Here is a 19,962-nt window from a genome sequence, read left to right as displayed (position 1 = left end):
GATGACAGCAGCAGCTTCCTGCTCCGTCTAATAACGGCTACACTGGAGCTCTGGAGCGGTGTCATATACAAGTAAATATTTCATCCTGTGCAGCCGTGGGTATACATTAAACTGAATCGATTCATGTATGTCTTGGGTTGATATGTACCCTGGTTAGTGCTGTGAATAGTAATCACACCCCTTGAGGAGATCGACAGTCTCTGCTGCCACCTAGAGCCCTTCAGGGCTACTTCACTTTGCTGGTTTATTCATCGTTCTTAAAAACGTCTAGAATGTTTTCTACTCAGAGACCCGCAGCAAGCACTCCCTTACAGTTTACGACAGACTAAAGAATATTAATGCAATCTGATGCGGTAAATGTACCCAATCACTCACGGTGGCTTGAGAGAGGGAGTAAAACTCAGATTTGAAGGCCCTCACAGGCAGGGTTTTATCCTCACTCAGCTCCAGAAGGCAGATGCAGTGTGTGTGCACATGCCACGGGGAAATGACTTGCAATCTAAACAGCTGTAAATTTCAGCTGTAGCGCAGCCTCAGCCTATGTCAAGATTTTATAACTCAGATTGATTGGAATTATATAATGCTTGCCGTGACTGACTGACTCCACTCAATGGATCTGTAAAAGGAAAAGGATCATGCAGGAGGCTCGGGTCGTAAAGAAGCCATTAAAGATAAAGGCAGGTTTCGCTGGGGTCAGAAAGGACCACAGCCGACTGAGAAATCTGAATGTGCTGGCGGGTCTGGAGCTGCACACAGGGAACGCTTTATCTGACAATTTACTTCCCAGAATAGAACACTTGGTGAATCACCTTTATTTCTGGCCTGCTGGGTGTGTGGAGCCTGAACAGTCTACTCCAGATATACCCTGCTACTCATTTTAACAACCTGTGCAGCACGCTCGTCTGCTGTGGACCACTGAGCATATCTTGTGCAAAAATTGGAGGTTAAGAAGCAGATGTTATTCAATTTTCAGGATTTTGATTTCAGATATAAAAGGGTGTTTGTTAAATGGCTCGGAAGTCCTCAGGGGCTCAACACCGGCGGACCCTTATTTAGCAAACAGCAAGCTCCTCGAATTCAAATCAGGTAAACCTGCTGAGAGGAGGCTTTACAAGGTGCTGTTCATTAAAACGTTGTTAGCTGGAAGGATTATTGGAATTTCTCACAGAGGGGAGCCAATCAGGACCGAGTCCAGCTGTGATGTGTTTACTGGAATTAGTCCATGTGAATCTGAACTTTTTTAAAGCTGCAGGAACTTTAACCATTAAGTTTAATTCCTCATGTTTATGTTGTGGTTAATTATCTATAAACATTACTTTTAAAAGGCCCTAAAAAATCTTCATTAATTAAGGCTTCAAACTGGGCAGCTTTTACATCAGACTAGTTTAGAACGCGTATAATTTGCAAGATGTGAACCAATGACTATAAGTTATGAAACTGTCTCATTATTTACATCACAAGACCATAACCCAGACATTAGACACATATGTTGGCTTGTTAGCATGCTTTACATTAAATTGCATTAATTTAGTAAATACTTTGGTCCAATAGCACGCATTGTATTTGGGATAACGCTAGAGCCCAACAGATACATTGGTTGACCGATGTTATCGGTCGATGTTGGCCCATCACATGTAGATCAGTATCGGTGTATATGAATCTGATATGCGCCAATGTGAAAACTAATTTTCTTACAGAACATAATGCAGAAAATATGCCTGGAGTAATTTATAATACTTAAAGTCCTGGTGAAGTTTACTGTTTCAGTGCACTGTTCAGTTTATTGTAAAATATCCATTACTAACATATCTTTTTAAGTGTTTAATAACCACATTTTAAGGCATCATTACCAAAAATGTGTGTTTTTCCATATATGTTCTGTGTCTTTTTTTCACTCCCCAATATCGCTATCTGCATCAGCCCCAAAAATCGAGTATTAGTCAGGCTGTAGTTAACACTCCAGGGTCCAGTTTCACCTCCAGCGTAAAAGAAGATACATGGTGGGAACCTCTGTGTGCCTTTTTCCGTGTAAGTATCTTAGCTGAATCGTGTGTCTAGTATCCAATTCACTACTTACTCCCACAGTGAGTGACTAATCACTCGACCATAGATGAGAAGTCTGTTACAAATCTGATTAAAAAATGTTGGGATGCTGTGTAAAATGTAAATAAAAAGAGAATGCAGCCATTTGCAAACAAACTGTGTTTACTGACAACAATTACACAAAGTGTTCCTGAGCCCATGTGGTAATATGCTTTATACACTCATATATTTCACAATGTGTTGAGCCTCGCCCCATCCTTGCTTGTTAACAGCTGAGCCTTTCGAGGGTGCCCCTTTCATACCCAATCATGGGTAATCATCATCTGTTACCAATAAACCTGTTGGACCTGTGGAATGTCCCAAAACGGTGTTTTTTCAGCAAATAGCAAGTTATCAAATTCGGTTTTATTCATGTGTTACAGTATCTGTTTGGATGGTAGTTGTACTAAAACTGGTCTGAATACAGCTGTTATATCACAGTAAAAGCTGCACTAATTGCATTGTGTGTGACCTGAGAAACTAACCCTGAAAAACCTTCTTGAGAGAATCGTTGGAATTAAATGAGCTTGGAAACAAATCTATCAACGTTTTGGCCAAACAAGAAGTACTTTCCTTTGAAGAGAGGTTTCTTCTCCTCAATGAAACTACAGACATGCTGCTTATTGTGCCTGAGGCTCAGCTGTGTCCTGTGACTGTGACACTAGACTAGAATACTTTTGTTTTAGCTCAAACTTTTCTTTCTTTCTTTTTTTGCAGTGAATACGTTTTTAACCAGCATGTTAACACAAGTGTTGATTTACTATTGCTTTCATTGTATCACAGTATTTGAAGTATTGTAATTCAGTAGGTTACATTACCTGTAAGGTTAATGATATGTTTTCAGAAATGAATGTGATACATTGCTATGAATGTTTGTCCACCCTCTCAGCTCTACAACATCAGCACATCTTGATAAAAACATGTGCATGGTAGAGTAACTGAGACTGCTCAAACGGTGACATAATTCAGAGATGTTTTGAAAACATTGGTTATTCCTATGATCAAAATAGTAATGGTATTTTTTAATGAAACAGTTGCTCAGGTTTGGGCTAACCAAGTATAATGATAGTTCATGAAATAGTGACAAAATTTAATCTATAGGATTAGTGTACATGGGCACCTATTGTTCATTTTTCGTGACACTCAGCTGTCCATGTCAATATTTCACGAACTGATTAACCAAAATCAAGATCCTTCTCTAACATTCCAATTAAACGCTAGTGGAGGGCTATTTGCTTCAGTGTATTTAAGTGTTTCCTGTAAAAACAGGCAACCAGGGAGTAATCTGTGAGGCTCAGTCCCCAGAAACAATTCACTCTCCGGGGCCATTCTACATTTTGCAAATCCATGGCAGACTCATAATAATTAAGAGGGCATTTAATGGATGAACTATTAATATATGCCCCCTGAGTGCAGAATGAGTTATCAACCTTTTTTTACTGGTTTTCCAGTAAAATACCATTTAAGAATGACTACAAAATGTCTTTTGCCATTGTTGGGTCTGATATTGGCCTATAGGTGAGAAATGGAGCAAGATGCATGTGATGAAAACTTTTAAACAAACTTGGGAACTTTTTAAGTGTCTGTTTCACGAACAGAAAATAAATTTTCCTAACCTTAACTAAAGTGCCTAACCACAGACTTGATGCAAACCCTGGTTTAACAGTCCTCGAATTTGTATACCCGAGATCCACTCCAACCACCTTTACCCCCACCCCCTACATTCACACCTCTATATGGTGTTACATTCAGTCAAAGCAGGCACAACAGATAGTAGTGCTGAGTCATGAAAGCAATTTTAGATTTGTGTCAATGTACACAATTCCTGTAGATTAGATTTTATGACTGTTTCGCAAACTGCCGGGATACTATGTTATCCAGGCACAGCAATTCTATATACATAATACATTTCATTAAAAGTAAACTCAATGTGCTTTTAGTTAGAATGCATGTACAAACATTTATTCACTCATTTGACCAGTGACTCTTCCTTAATTCAATCTAATTGAAATTAATGCTGCTGCTGTTGTTCTAATTAATGAGATTAATTTGGTTATGCTGCTTTGAATATTCCTAAAGTTTAACAAAAGATGCTAAGAACAAAGTACTACATGTTTGTAAAACAGTGATAGAGTATCTCCATCTCTGTTACTATCAGAACATAATGGTCTCATAATTTTTACATGCAATTTCAGCAGAGGGTGCTGTCAACACAAAATGAGTAGCATGCTGTTCTGACAAACGACCACAAGAGGGCAGGTGAGGCTCACAAGTACGGTCAGTCAATGAGGAAACCAACACTGAAGCATCTACACCTGCACCTGTGGGCTGAAAGCAGCTTTAAAAAACAACTGGATAACTATATGTAAAGTTTTCTTACAGTGTGTTGATGGGAGACACACACCCTTTTAATCTTGCACCCTGTCCTGCAGGGCTGTGTGATGGTGGCTGAAGCAGATCAGCACCAAGGACAGAGACACAGTTCAGGACCATGGACAGCTCCTAACTGAGACACAGTTACAGCATGGAGCTGTGGGAGGATGAATGATAAGGTCTCGATGAGTGTATACACCGTGGTGTCCTACAAACCCACAAGGCAATGACAAAACTATTGCAGTTTGTTACAGTTTGGGCCAGCAAAGCACGGATAAGTTGCAGGTTTTTATTTCAGGACAGCATGGTTGTCACATCTTCTTTGCAGGACATTGAGATTAATGTCGCAGCCTGCCTACTCATCCTCACCGAGACCAGATGAGACAGGACGGGACGATTCAAGGAGAAATCTGGGGTTTCCTCAAGCCGGAAGGGGGGTCGAGGGGAGGGGGAGGAGGAGCTCGTGGAAGAAGGGGGATTTCGCAATCACTCGCCCACCACAACGAGGATGGCGTCACTGCAAGTACGTCAGAGAGGGGGTAAAAGAAATAAATAATAAAGGAGGGGGTGGTACTGGTTAACCCCTGTGTGAGGCAGTAAGTCCGCTCAGTGTGTAGTATGCAGCAGCTGCAGCGGTGTTAGTTGTGTATTATCTCCTCGTGTGGCCCTCTAGAGAGCAGCGAGACCTGATGGAACGTTCGATACTCTACCCGAGGGACTCGTGCCTCGATCTGAGGTCATCCTCTCCTCTGATTGGCTGAGGCGCGTTCGCTGCGGTCCGTAACGTTCTACACGATAAACTCAGCGGCTCGTGACGGCGTAGCTGAATTTCGTGACTTTTTAATGACTAACACACGTGGGAAAATACACTGACTTAAGAGAAACCGTGTGGCAGCGTTGATGCTCATTAAAATAATTACATCAACTGACTTTATACGTGATTCTTTTTGTCAAATCATCAATGAACATCCCCATCAGTGCCAAAAAGAAGTCAATATACAACACAGCTTTGATGCTTAGTCCTGAATCAACCACCCCTATCTCTTACACAACATGGTATCACCCTCAGATCACGTTCCTGTTTGGTCAATACCGCTCTACGCATGTCTGAACTGGCACACTACACGGGGGGTGAGATGATTGGTTTGAAAGGTCTTCCACTCCTTAAGCCTATAGTCTACTCTTTAAGACAATTAATAAGCTAATTAGCTAATTGGGGCAGCTAAAAATAAACGAAATGATGCCGCACTCACACAGGTCGTCATATCTCAATGACAGCCAATTACTACAGTGCTACCAGTCTTTTGTGTGATGTGGGGTGCAGGAGCAAAGTTAAATCCAAAATGGAGTCCAAGAGAGCCCATTAGTCAAGTAGGTCAAGTAGGCTAAGGAACAAGTTAGCTATAGCATTGTTTCATTTAACTGTTTACAAATGGGACACAGACTGGATAAAGAAAATAGTCCACATTATTGCACACAATGACATGTTTATAGTGCTGATATAATATAATATAATTCAGTCACATTACAGCCACATTATGTGATTTTTTTGTTTTGAACAACGGGTCTGAATGCTGCAATAAAAAGGGAGAAGATGACGTGGTTTGGCCCTGTTAAAGCTCATCTTTCATGGTGTACCAGTTCACATCTGGGGTGATCAATAGTGGAGAGAGAGAGAGAGAGAGAGGGAGGCAGGGGGGGAGGGGGGCGTGATAGTCTCAGCCGCACTGTGAAGGGGGCCGTCCCTGTTGGTGGAGATCAGCTCGAGTAAGGCCCACCTAGTGTTCACTTGAAAATATCTCCCGTTTAGACGATAGTTTGTGTCGACTGTGCAACTGAATCAGAAGGGGACGAGTTGAAGGCTATTTGTAAATAGGTAAGGACTATTTTTCTTCTTCTTTCATGCCTGTATAATTGATCATTTTTAAGCATATAGAGGTCACCACCATTTGAGGAGCATGCATGAAAGCGTCGTCATAGGAAAAAAATTAAATAAGTCAACGCTAAGCTGTATTTATATATAAACACTACGGCTTTCCCGTATCAGATTATTACCAGCGTGTGTCTTTAAGGCAGAGAAACTGAGGCAGGCACGGATGCAAACGTGACAAATGGTCGACATCGTGCACTGGTACATGTAGTAACTGAACACTTGACCTGCAACATCCAGGATGAGGCTGTCTGTGAAGGTTTGGGGTGTAATGCAACGATATAAATTCGAGCTGTTAGTCTGCAGCCTCGTCGGACAAACTCACATTACAGCCACATGATGCTACTTTCAAACCGTGGTGCGTGCACATATAGCGTAGATCGTGCCTCCCTTCCCCCAGCAACGTTGTGTGTGTAGGACTTGCATTACATGCCACCTTCTAGTATAATGTGCTGTACAGTCCGTTATAAAAGACAAGGGCCTGCACCTTTTCCCAGGCGCAGTCCTGCCATCTCGCTGCCACTGAGAGTAGCATTACAAGCGAGCAATAATTAATGAGCGCCTCCTCAATTAACCATTTCATTGAAATCTTTTTGCCTTTGAATATTTCATGCTTTGACGAAGATGTGAAAAGGGGGTTGAATGCATGAGTGAACAGAGGGTTTTTACTACAGCCTGATGGCTGGGCTGCAGCTGTCAGGATCTACCACAGGAGGCGGTGCCGCCTTCTTTCACCATATGGTCTTACAATACAGTCTCATCCAGAGAGGTTTTTAGGAGAAATATAGACAAATGTAATAATTCTGCCTGCTTGTGTGATGTGACATGTCATCTTTGCATATCAGTAAGATCAAAATCACACAGTGGCAGCAGTGATGGTGACTGACAGCAGGTGTGCTCCATCTCTCCACAGTAGCTCGGCCAAGATGGATGTGTTTATGAAGGGTTTGTCTAAAGCGAAAGAGGGGATGGCTGTGGCTGCAGAGAAGACCAAGGAAGGAGTTGCGGTTGCGGCTGAAAAGACTAAAGAAGGAGTCATGTTTGTAGGTAAGGCGGCCCACAAATGTCTGTTTGAAGAATATTTTACATGCAAAGCATACACAGGCCCAGTGAGGCTGCTAATGTTCCTGCTGTATGCAGGAGCAGCAACACATCAGCACAGAGTATATTTTTTATGATCCAGCTCATCCTGCATTCACACATGTCCTGGAACAAATGGTTAGATTATACAATAGGTTCCTTTATTAGCACAATAAATAGCAGAAGTCTTTCTCCCCTCAGGCCGTTTGTGTTTCCTAGTTTTGGACCTCTTTGTTCACCATCCAAATACAGTTAGATGACCATTAGCGTTGTGACTGTATGAGATTTTCACATACTGGGATAACCATCTCAGAAAATATCATGATATCATGCTGTTGTGATCTACAGTATTACACAATTATTGTATATATTATCAGTCACAATGATCTCTAAGGGAAAACAGAGAGTTTTTGGTTTAACAAATGCTTTAAAATAGTTTTACAAAATATTCTGTCCCTACATACATAAAACTTCTTATAGACATTTATATAACACTAGTCAAATAACATTAATATGGTAGAATTTAATACCATAAATAAGCAAATGTACACAGTATTTTCATACCACGGTATACCTTGAAATCAATATATTGCTGCATAGTGACAATATTGCAACTTCCTGGTTTCCCCTGTAAAAGTCTAGTTATTTTATGTGTGGTGTAAGTTTAAATGAATGATGTTTTACAGTGTACAGCATGATAAGCACTGAATGAACACACTCCTTTAAGTCATTTATTATAGCGGCGGTAATTTGATAAATCAGTCAGCCAGACAGTTGATCAATATCTTTCCTTTAGTTATGCGGGCTTATGCAGTGTTTCAATAATCAGCACTGTTATCCTTTATGTCAAAACTATTATCCACTATGAATATCAGTAGTTCTTAAAAGGAAACACTGGGATGAGGACTACTTTTGACATAGATGATGTGATACGAGGCTCTGAATGTCCTTATGCCCTCTCGCCTGACTTGACTGGGCTAGAGGCAGGAGGTGAGGGTGGGGGTGGGGCGACAGGATGGTGGAAGCAGCTCTTGCCACATGTCCGTGCATTGGACGTCAGAATATTGTTTTAAAAAAAAGACTCAGCTCGCAGTTATCTCCTGGAGACAAACGGACCAAAGGCCTCTGCTTTTGTCCTTTACAGTGTAGCTTAATTTGTAATGGGCACCAACACAGATGAGTCCCTCTGTCTCATGATTTTAAAGTGCTTCTGCCATGTATGCGCTTTAAATTATTTGTCCAAATGTATGTGACTCGCTTCAGATCATTATTCAAATAAACACCAGTGACATGAAGGTGGATGGACACCTGAGAAAGGTTGGCCAACGGCTGGCAAAGCAACAATAGAAAGTGACATTTTGTCGATCTCTTTGATCATCTGATCATCTTGTGTTAAAAATGAAAGTTCACACTGGTCATATTCCAGATTTATGCCTCACTTGTGAAGGCAGTGATATGCATAATTTAATTATCTGTGTTGCTGGGCAATAATTCAGGCTTATTCTTTAATGGTGTTCAATCATTGTGAAATAATGAAATATAAATGTCATGATAACCAATGCTAATTAGTTCTATTGTCTGAATAATTAATACCAAGTCGAATTAAACACAATTATATTGACCATATTTTAGAGAGCCTAATTTGAGTTAGATAGTTTAGTTTTTTTTCTGAGGCTGCAACTAACATTTGTTTTCATTGGCGGTTAATCTAAAAAGTAATTTACTTGATTGTTCAATTAATAATTTGGTCCGTAAAATTGCAGAAAATATCGACAAGCGCTCCACACAGAGTTTCATAATGACGTCCTCACACTGCTTGTTTGCTGCTTGTCAACAGTCCAAAACCCAGAGATTTACTGTAAACTGTGACATAAGAGTAAGAAAAGCAGGACATTCTCACGATTGAGAGGCTGGAGGAGGGTCATGTTTGGCATTTTTTGCTTGTAAAATGTCCCGTACCACACACTTGTTTTATTATATTTGATGATTCCACCCGCTGTATATCCTTACTGACAAACACCCCCATGTTGTTTGTGATCATTTCTTCCATATTGGCCATGTCTGCTTGTTTGCCTACAGTTGGTCTGTGTGGGGTGAATGGGGGAGGGTTAGATGACTCAGGGGACTCGGTGCTGGACACAGGCCCTGGAACCAACCAGCCATTACAGATATTTATTTTGTCAGTTGTTGGGCTGTTGTCAGGGGGCCCAAATTTCCTGTGACACCCCTGCTGGTAGGTCTACAGTCACCAGCTCGGACCTTTGATCTGGTGACGGTATGTTTTGGCTGTGTTCAAGAGACATTGGGTTTTCCAGGAGAAGTTGTCAAATCCCTCTGCTTTTAGATAGAATCCAATTACCCTACATATTTAGCACCGTGTCCCTGTCACTCATCACCAGAGCCAAACATGTCAGGCTGCAATCAAAACACGTGCAGGCTCATTTTCTATCATCTCTGCGCTTCGTCTCACCCTGTCTTTTGCCCGTGGTACACAGAGAGGCGAAGGAGCATTTCTGTGGCGTCTCTGTGCCTCTGCGTGGTGCTTGTTGAGCGTGGTGGTGCCCTAGAAAGCTGCGTATGATTTGCTTGAAGGCCCCTCTTGGAGGAGGGGTAAGAGTGATCTGATAGGTCTGTGGCCCACCTTTTGACAGCTGCTGCCACTGCTGCAGCCCGCCCACCCAGCTGAGATGAGCAGTCAGCCTGAGTAAAGCAAGAAGGAGAGGCGGAAATGAGAAAACCTTGCCGTACTAGATGCCATTTAATGTCACAACTAATCATTCCTCTTATTCATAGAGCAACAGTGTACAGGGTGGATTATTTATACAGTGCTACTTTAAGAGTGACGTTATTACATTGTGAAACGTTGCACACCATAACAGTGTTTGTAAATATTGTAGCAGCTCCTTTTTACAGTTTAATTTAAACAATTAGCGCTGTTGCTAACATGTACGCAACCGTAGCTACAGCCTGACATTGCACTATAAAATAATATGCTATGATGCTATTATGATGTCAATGTTTATGTCACAGTTTTTTATGAATGTAAGGGAGTTTACATGTAAAATGAACTTTATTTTGTGCACATTTTTTCCTCTTTCAAGAGTAAATACCACGACAAGTGTAAAATAGAAGGTGCTTGTCAGACTCAACTAGGAGTGGGTAGATGAACTCAGAATCAGTACTCTTCATGATATTCATCCCACCATAATGGTATATCAAAACAAATCGGAGTCTACGATACACAATATGTCACAAAGAAATGATCTATGATATATCATGATATGTAACTGATGAAGAAAGAAACATTTATTTCAAGGAGCAGGAAATAAATAACGTATGTAGGACTGGGCGATTATGGCCTTTTATATAATTTTGCAATATTTTTAAGATGTCAATCTCAATACTTTGAAATTTCCTTGAAAGAATTTTGTAAATGTCAGGACACAATGAGATTTTTGCTAAATAATCATCAGTAATGTTTATATTCTGACAAAGTAGGTGAAGACAAGTATCAGAACAGGTAGAACCATCTGATGAGTTGTGTAAAGTAATAACATCGCTTTACTATAATGCAGCCTTTAAAACCAGGAAAACACAACACTTATGCCATATTGCCACACAATCAATACAAACAATATTTTATCTCATATATCCTAACCATATAATATTGATATATTGCCCAGACCTACAATGTTTATTAACAGTACATTAGTTTCACAGAAAATGCCACAAGATATAAATATCACAACACTGATAACACTTTTTTTCATAATACACATTTCTTCAGAAAATTATCATCAAATCCACTTTTTATGTTCATTAAAGGAAACAAAATTTTGTCATTAAGTGTTATAGCGCAAAATAATATATTCCAGTAATTGACATTTCAAAATCTTTACCCACAGCTACCATCCGTTTGTGTTACTGTAGACGTAGAGCGGCAGCTGCGCTCTCTTAAATGGATCTTCTTAGATGTATGTTTTTGCTTTGAGGCTTGCCTTTTGTAGTGACGGTTCTGTACTTCATCATCATTTCATCTCTCCTCAGTTGGCTTTTAAAGGCCCTGGGGGACCAATAAGGCATGTGACCGCTGCACAGTAGAAAGGATGACAAGGTGTAAGTGATCAGGACCAGTGGGCACACAGTAGATTGCCCAAATAGCTCGATTTAGTACAGTGTGAATGGACGAGAACTGCCACAGGTCATAAAATTGAACAGTGCAGTGGTTTTGGATTAAACTGGCTGCAAACTTAAATAACTCCTCACAGTGTGCTGCAGATTGTTCCTGTCCTTCCTGTGGAGCTGTAAAAAACAATAAATAAAAATAAAACACATTGATATTGCATTACTTATATGAAAACCAATATGACAGTTCAAAGTTGATCATGTGAGCAGTTATGAACAGGACTGTAACATTTCATGAATCATGCTGTCAGGTAAACACCCCTAAAGGTGATAAAATGTATTCAGAAGTGGTGCATTTTAAAAAACACAAAGCAGGTTAATATTCAGACTGAGTAGACTCTTGTTTATTTCACTGGTAGTGGTTGGCTTCAGGCAAGTGTAAAGTTCCCTCATCTACACACACACACAAGAAAATAATCTTGAAATCCAAAATGTCAAATAGTGCTTTATTTGCAACAAATTAATTTGTTTTTTTGTTTTTTTAATTTCAGGTAGCAAGGCCAAAGACAGCGTGGGCACAGGTGAGTTTTCCCTCCGTCAAACCTAAACATCATCACTGTATCTGAAGGGGATGCTTCATTTCATCACAGTAACTGGAAAATAGCATATTCATAATGGTGATGGGGGAGGGTTTGTGTAAGTGGTCATTATGTGCAATAATCAATTGAGAAACTAAAGAGGGCTAACATGCAGGCTTTTAATCTGTCTGCTGAATCCACAGAGATAATGTTACATGTGTGTATGTATACATGATGCTTGTGTGTCTCTGCAGTGGCTGAGAAGACCACTGGAGCCATGGGGAACATCGTTGCAGCCACTGGCCTGGTGAAAAAGGACGAGTTCCCCACTGACATGAACGTACGTACGCCATTACAGTCACCATCAGCTCCCTGCTGCCACACATAGTGACGGTTTAGTTTCTTCAGTGTGTTCACACACACCTACAGGAAAATCAGTCGGCCCATAACTGTGAAATCACATTAGAAGTGATCGACTGTGTTATCCTGAAAAGCACAGACTGACAACAAATACATCACATGTTTTATTTTTGATAGCTTTATTTAATGATATATTGAGATATATATATATATATATATATATATATATATATATATATATATATATATATATATATATGAGTATATACATCTAGGGCTGCAACCACCAATATTGTCATAGTATAGAGTAGTCTATGAATTATTTAATTGTGATTGTGTGGTCCATAAAAAAGAAAAATATTATATTAATATCACTGGTGTATGTCTCCCAAATGTACAGATGTTTATTTTGTCCTTCCAACCGCCAAAAATCTAAAGATATTACATTACCAGTAACAAATAATATTAAATAATAATACAAATAATAAAACACAGAAAAACAGCTGATCCTCACAATTAAGCAGATGGACCCAGACAGTGTATGTTTAGCAGTTTTGCTTGATAAACCTCACAAATTGTTTTTTTTTCAATCAATCAGTTAGCTAAGTATTTGTTTTCATTAATATTTTAAAAGGGTTAAGCCTTTTCACGGGGTAGGAGTAGGTAATGCGCAGTACAATAATGATTTTACAGCCCTGCAGACCTTATCTCTTTTTGTATACAATATAAAGATGCTGTAGAGCTCAAACATACTCAATACAACTTCAAAATAAACAGCTTTTATGTTTCAAATTGGAAGAAATTGTCCTTTAAACGGCAATTAAGTATGTAACTACCACAAAGCTTGGGGGCTCACAAGGCACAGATTTCATCAGGGCAGCAGCGGATGATATACGTCTACTTTTAGTCCTTCGTATGAGCCAAACTCTAAACATGCTGGATCATACATTTCCCATAATGCAACCCAAACAGATTTTTGAAAGGCTTCTTCCAGAGCCACAGAGGACATTATAAGACTGTTTTTACTGACTGAGTAGTTCTGCACGTGATAAGTAAATTAAGCTTCATGTGTAAAATCGGTGGAGTGCTCCTTTAATTGCAGCAACATACTGTTATTCTTGTTTGAGCATAATTGAGTTTGTGTACATGAGCCTTGGAGCAAGTGAAAGAGAAAGAGGCTGCAGCTCCAGATCCAAGACTCACTTACAGTTGGCAACATGCTGAAAGTTATGTTCATTAAAGTCTGGACAGGATTGTGGTTGTAGCAGAGCCACATTTATACAGAATGAGCTGGTGAATCTGCATGTCACTCTGTTACTAGTCATCTGTTTTATTCCTCTGCTGTCAGTACAGACATATACTGTATCTAAATGTCTTCACCAGAGGAAAAAGAATAATCTTTTGATAAAAGATGGATACGTTTTGTTGTATATTTTTGATAAAAACATGACAAGGATAAAAAAAAAATGCTCAATCTACATTCATGCTGCAACCTTCTGATTAACAGCTTTTATAAAGTCAAAACAGGCTTTAGTTTTTCACGTGTTTTATTAGAGGAAGCTTGAGGGTTTCTGAGGATGAATTGCCTTCAGTCTATAATACAGCTCCAGTTCACAGCCTGTTTCACTGTTCGATTTCTGTGGGACTGTCACCTCTCTTTGACACACCGCTGTTCTATTCTTGTACCCTGTAGACCTCTGCTAATGTCACCGCGTTCTGTCTCCACTTACATCAGTTTATCCACACTGTGATTTTTGAGATGTCAGGAGAGAAGTGCAACATATTTCCTTGAAAATAGAAGATGGAAAAACCCACATATAGCCTCACTTGGAAATCAAAGCATGTTTTCACAGTCAGCGTGTTGACATTTCGTCTATCTCTGTCAGACTGTCAGTGGAAGAGAGAGGTCTCCGACCTGTCCTCAGCCTTCATCCTTTGGACCCTCTCCACTGACTCACTAATCTAGTAAATCTGACAGCCTGCTCTGATAGGCTTCTGAAAGGCACCGTCTGAGTGATACAACTACTCATTTCAACACCCTGACAACAGGCTGTTAAACTGTTGACATTGTTATGACGTGCAGCAGTACGTTTTGTTCACTTATAGTTTGTGCTGTATAAAAATAGCTCATATGTTCACATCCATTCATACAATAAAATATCTTAATCAGAATACATGAAACATGTCATTTAAAATAATCTCCTAAATAGACTTGTACTACATGGTCTGAACAAGAGGCTTGTCTTGTGCTTGAGTCGCGACTAAATTGAAATGTGTGACCAATCAGACACAAAACATATCTTCTTCTTCTGTTGTAATCACATAAACAGCCTCTTTCATGTTCACTTTTTCTCAGGCAATGATCCGTCTGATTAGGTGTGTCTGTCTGCTGGTTCACCATTGTGCAGCATTTAAGGCCGTGCTAATCATGTTTGGTGGGCTTAAAGCAATAACACCAGCACCAGATACAGTACACAGGATTATGGTCTGTTCTTCTCTGACCTAATTGACTTGATTAGTACTGGGTTTAAAAATAAATGTGTGGTGACCCACTAGCTTTTGTTTTACGGGATCGTAGTAGCAGGTGCAGCAATGGTGGAAGCATTAAGGAAGCTCTCAGAGGGAGATACAGTTTGTTTACACCCATTGTGGTTAGGGTTCACAGTGTCAAAATGGCAAGTTATTTGATTTTAAGTGTTACCTTAAGTAATCAAGCTGGTGATATTATATATCTTCTTATTGTCAATGAAGCCAATGAAAAGACCAAAACCAACAATGAATTGATCCTACTAAAGTCTTTTTATCCATAGTCTGATATTTCTTAATCGTTTGTGCCTCCTGTTGTCCAAAAATGGTTGAAAACACGTCATTGAACCACATTGTTGCCTTGATTTACTGAATTTAATGTTATTTTATTGCGATTATCACAGGCATGCTGCTGTAGATACTCTAGACTACCAAATGTGTAGTAGTCTGCAGCTGGAAATAGTCCTCAATAAATGCACAATTTCCTCCTGTTTGAATCATGTTTGCTGAAATCCAAAGTGCCACGTTGTTCTGGGAAATAATTGATCCTTTTTGGCTTTTCAGGCATTTTTAAAGATTTAACGTCTTCAGATAAAACCTGTGCGCTCTGGGCTGATTGCCACAGACAGGAGAGTTGTGAGAAGTACTGAGAGACAGACTGATGCATTGTGGTTTTTGGTCTTTCCTAGCCCCAGATTTTCCCTCACATCTAACACTATTACAGTGAATCACAGGGCTAAGCACACACCTTTTTGAATAAGTACTCGGAGAACAAGACAAAGAGTCGACAGCTCTTCCTACCGGCTCACAGCTGTGTGTGTTCAAGCTTAACGTCAAGATCATATGCATGCTAGTATGTTCACATGTTAAGCAGTTGTTATATTAACCATGTTTTGCATCTTAGTTTAGCATGCGAACATTTACTAATAAGCACTAAACACAAAATACAGCTGACCTGATGATGGTGCGTCCAAATTACAATTCATTCTCTGGGGACCTGCAACAAATTTCATTACATGAGAAAGTTGTGAATGTGTCTATTTTCAACCGAAACCATGTTTTCCCAAAGCTAACCAAGTATTTTTGTTGCCTAAACCTTAATAAACAGTGAGAGAAAACTGTAAGAAACAGAATATAATATTAAACTGAAATGGTGACTGCAAACAACAGATATCCTCACTCAAACTTCAAGAGATATACCAGCCTCAAGTTCAAGTACCCACAAACATGTAAAGTAGCTTCTGTGACTGCAGATTTGTTCTCCCTCTGTCTGTCTCTGCAGCCTGAGGAGTACGGGCAGGAGGCGATGGAGGGCCAGGGAGAGGCGATGCTGGACCCAGAAGGAGAGACATATGATGAGACCCAGCAGGTAATCAGCCTTCACAACACAGAGCGCATACAGTCCATGTCTCTGCATGTCTCTATATGATTCATTTCTAAATAGCTTTGTGTATGTTTTGCTAAATAAACAAAAAAACATAAAGCTGTGGACTGCAGTTGAGGATGAGTCCATTCACTTACAGTAGATGGAGGTTCATCAGTATTCAGCAGCTCTGCATGGTTACACATTCGAGCTGTATTGCATTTCAATAGCACTCCACACTGCCCTCCACTTCTGTCCCACACAAACACTGCAGCTCACGCCGAGATGATTCTTCTTTTTTTCTGGAAATGAAAACAGAGGGCTTAACAAGCCAATTGCCACATAGCGAGTACAGTGAATATAGCACCACCTACCTACACTGAGCGTTGGGTGTGTGTCGTGTGTGTGTGTGTGTGTGTGTGTGTGTGTGTGTGTGTGGAGGAAGGAGGCGAGTCTGACACAGATGGTTATTTTTGGAAGTTGGCTCTCAGGGCCAAGACAAAATGTGCAGAACCTATTGCTTTGAAAACTGATTTTATTTAGCCAAGAGAGAATAAAAATATCACACAATGCACATGATGTTGAAAATATATGAAAATATATGTAGAAATTTAATTCACTTGGTCCGATATTTTTTTAGAAAGCTGTTATATTCTCATGTTATATTAAAATTTATCAGGATCCGCATCAGTTGGAAGAAGATTTAATGTGTGATTTAGCATGATCTCCTATAATGTGCATTTTCTTTTCCATCAGTGGATTATTGCATTAATCATTTAAAGGAGTAAAATTAATAAATTATCTGCGATGCAAATTAAAAGTGAATTTCTCAGATTCAGCAGCTTGTATCATCATGTCCTCCTCCATCTCTCTCTCCTACTCCTCCGCATCTCTTTCCCCTCCCCCACCCTTTGCTACACCAGCACTGTGCAAGAGCTCTGTCTGAATGGGTGTGGTGATGACGCTCTCTGCCTCTGTGCATTGTGGGTAATGTCAGGGTCTCCCTGCATTGCTGTAAATATGGAGTCTGAGTGCTGCAGAGACCAATAAGCCTTCTCAGGGCGGATTTGGAGAGATCAAAATCTCATCCTGTGTCACTCTTGGTTTTGTGAAAACATCAGATGACCCAAGACTGTTGCACATTCCTGGAGGCTGTGTATTTTTTTTTGTTTTTTTTTAAATGATCATGTGGTGGAGGAGGCCTGTGCAGGGCTACAAGGATGCTGGGAATGTGCTCACGACACGTCCTTGAAGCTGGTGTAGGCTTGTGCTGCCCTCTGCAGGCCTGAGAGAGGCACTGAACCAGCCGAGGAGCTCACAGCTGTGATGGAGTGACATCATTGCATTCAGAAGAGAGCGATAGTGTTTCCTCTGTCATATTTATTCTTCTTAAATGTTGAAATACAATCGATTAACCCTTTCATGCATGAATCCTGAAATCAGAAAGTAATATTTCTTCAATGTTTGACTTTACTCTTAAAGAAGTGAGAAATCGTGACAGTAACTGTTTTTTTGTTTTGTTTTTTCAATATATGTTATGTTGAAGACGTTACATAAATGTTCACTGCAGTGGACACCATGCACCAACGAGATAAAAAGTGATTCTGGAATAACTGTTAAATCCTCTTATTCTCAAAAAAAACAACACACACAGGTAAAAACAATATTTCTCAACTCAAAAAGAGATGTTAGAAATACTTTTTAATAATAGTTTTCTTGTACATTCTGTGACTGAAAACCGGAGATGGAAGTAACCAATTACAGCTCCTCAAATTACTGTAATTAAGTCACTTTGTTGGGTACTTAAACTCTGTAATTTTACTGTACTTAGTACAATTTCAATTAATATCTTTACCTTTCATTTGCATCTGTCTAGCCAATAAGAAGATCAGATCCAATCGCAACGGTTTATCCGAGTAGCGTTTGAGATGAGTACTTAGTATTATTTTAATACCAGTATTTTAGTTACTTGTAATTTAGTGATATTTCAGTAATCTAATAAGTAATCTCTACTTGAGTACAGATTTTCAGTACTCTTTCCACCAATGCTAAGAATTATTTCTGTCCCCTGCAGTGGACGTTATGCTCCAAAGGGTAAATTCTGCCTATTGGGCCTATTTTTAGATCAAACCTAAAGACTTTTTAATGTTGCTGTTTAGTTGAACTATTGAAGTGTGAATTATATCATGTTTTCAAATGAAACATGCAAAAAAGGCCGAATCTAAATAGGCAAAATGTACCCTTTGGTGCGAAGCCACTGGAGTGGACAGACGTGTTTTCAGTCACAGTAAAAAAGTGTTCAAGAAAATTATTACTGAAACAATTTCTAACAAAAAATATGTTTAAAAAAACATATATACTGTTTGTTTGTTTTTTTAATAAGAGGATTTAACAGTTTTTCCAGAGCTACTTGGTGCATCTCCTCTTTCCTCTGCCATTTTTAATTCATGATGTCTCAAAACCTCGCTATCGCTTTACAATTTTGTCTGCCACCGTGCGTGTGGTCAGCCGAGAAAAGGAAGTTCAACTGGCGATTACTTTCTATTATAGACTTAATGATTGAATAAACATAACATTTTTTGTTGTTATTTACAACTCAGAACAGAAACGATCCAATTGTCTTTGCAACAGGGGTGCCAACAATAGTAGCATACTGACTCTAAAAGATCTCTAAATCGCTTCTTCTTCTTCTTCTTCTCTTCTCAGGAGAGCCAGGACTACGAGCCAGAGGCATAAGAGCACCAGTCCGAGCCAACATCCAACCAGCAGCACAATAATATTTCTAATAATAAAAAGGACAAATGCTGAAACTATTACAATTATACCCCCGTTGCAAAAAAAACAAGAAAAAGCATTCCCAATGAAAAATGTTCTTCCTTCAAGACAAATCTTTTATTATTATATATTGTAAATGTCATGTTATTAATGTAATGTGTTGGGTGTAGGTATTTATTGAGATGTAGGATTTGTCCTCTCTGTCTCATTTCCTTGATTCCCTCCCAATGAAACGAGACCAGAGCCAGGGCTTGTGACTTTGTACTCGTGTGTATCTGTATTTAGAAACGTGCAATAGATGTTCATCATCTTCCAATGAGACATTGGGAGTGGAAAAAATAAATATGTCCGGTTGCAAGCAGATATGGAAACAATAATATCCTCTTAAGTGTCGACAATGCCTGTTTGTGGGTTCTTTATTTTTACTGCATTTCTTTGGGAGTTTCTTTAAAACATTTTTGAAGTAAGAGTTTTTTACATTGTATCTTTATAGTTGCTTGTGATCATTCCAGTAAAACTATCTGTTAGAAATGGACAGAGTATACATGTTTGTGTGTGTGCGTGTGTTTGTGTGTACTGAAGATTTTAACGAGTTAAAGTCAGTATATTATGTCTTGAAATCATAATGGTTGTCATATCAATATGTGCTTTAAATTGCAGGACTTGTCAATATAAAGGTTTATGTGTTAAGCCAGACATACATTCCTCTGTAAATAAAAAGTAAAAAAAGTTGTTATTGTTGTTTGATTGATGATTTTAAACCTCCTGTA

At 39.4% G+C, this 19,962-nt stretch overlaps 2 protein-coding genes across 6 annotated transcripts in view; both read left to right on the top strand.

Annotated features, from left to right (window-relative positions):
• Positions 1 to 4,979, top strand: part of LOC311257296 (uncharacterized protein) — a 232,517-nt gene extending 227,538 nt beyond the window's left edge. For all 4 annotated transcript variants that reach the window (XR_014622607.1, XR_014622608.1, XR_014622609.1 and 1 more), the window contains one exon: positions 4,515 to 4,979. Coding sequence is in view for 1 of the 4 variants with exons in the window: in XM_084352839.1 (XP_084208965.1) it covers positions 4,515 to 4,534 (20 nt within the window). In the remaining 3 variants the exon portion in view is untranslated. The remainder of the gene's footprint in view (positions 1 to 4,514) is intronic.
• Positions 4,980 to 6,185: 1,206 nt separating this feature from the next.
• On the top strand, positions 6,186 to 19,924 carry sncb (synuclein, beta). 2 transcript variants are annotated; one of them, XM_084353230.1, is made up of 6 exons: positions 6,186 to 6,331; positions 7,278 to 7,432; positions 12,142 to 12,171; positions 12,423 to 12,508; positions 16,337 to 16,423; positions 19,124 to 19,924. In XM_084353230.1, exons 2-6 carry the CDS (start codon positions 7,312 to 7,314, stop codon positions 19,151 to 19,153), a joined length of 354 nt encoding a protein of 117 aa, XP_084209356.1. In that variant the 5' UTR covers positions 6,186 to 6,331; positions 7,278 to 7,311; the 3' UTR covers positions 19,154 to 19,924. The 2 variants fall into 2 exon arrangements, with proteins under 2 accessions (XP_084209356.1, XP_084209355.1); XM_084353229.1 differs by having other exon boundaries at positions 6,188 to 6,331; positions 7,299 to 7,432.
• The last annotated feature ends 38 nt before the right edge of the window (positions 19,925 to 19,962 follow it).

Source organism: Pagrus pagrus, assembly GCF_965226575.1.
Source record: "Pagrus pagrus genome assembly, chromosome: 5".
NCBI classification, from domain to species: domain Eukaryota; kingdom Metazoa; phylum Chordata; class Actinopteri; order Spariformes; family Sparidae; genus Pagrus; species Pagrus pagrus.
Note: the sequence above shows the minus strand (reverse complement) of the source record. Positions and strands in the feature narration are given on the sequence as shown.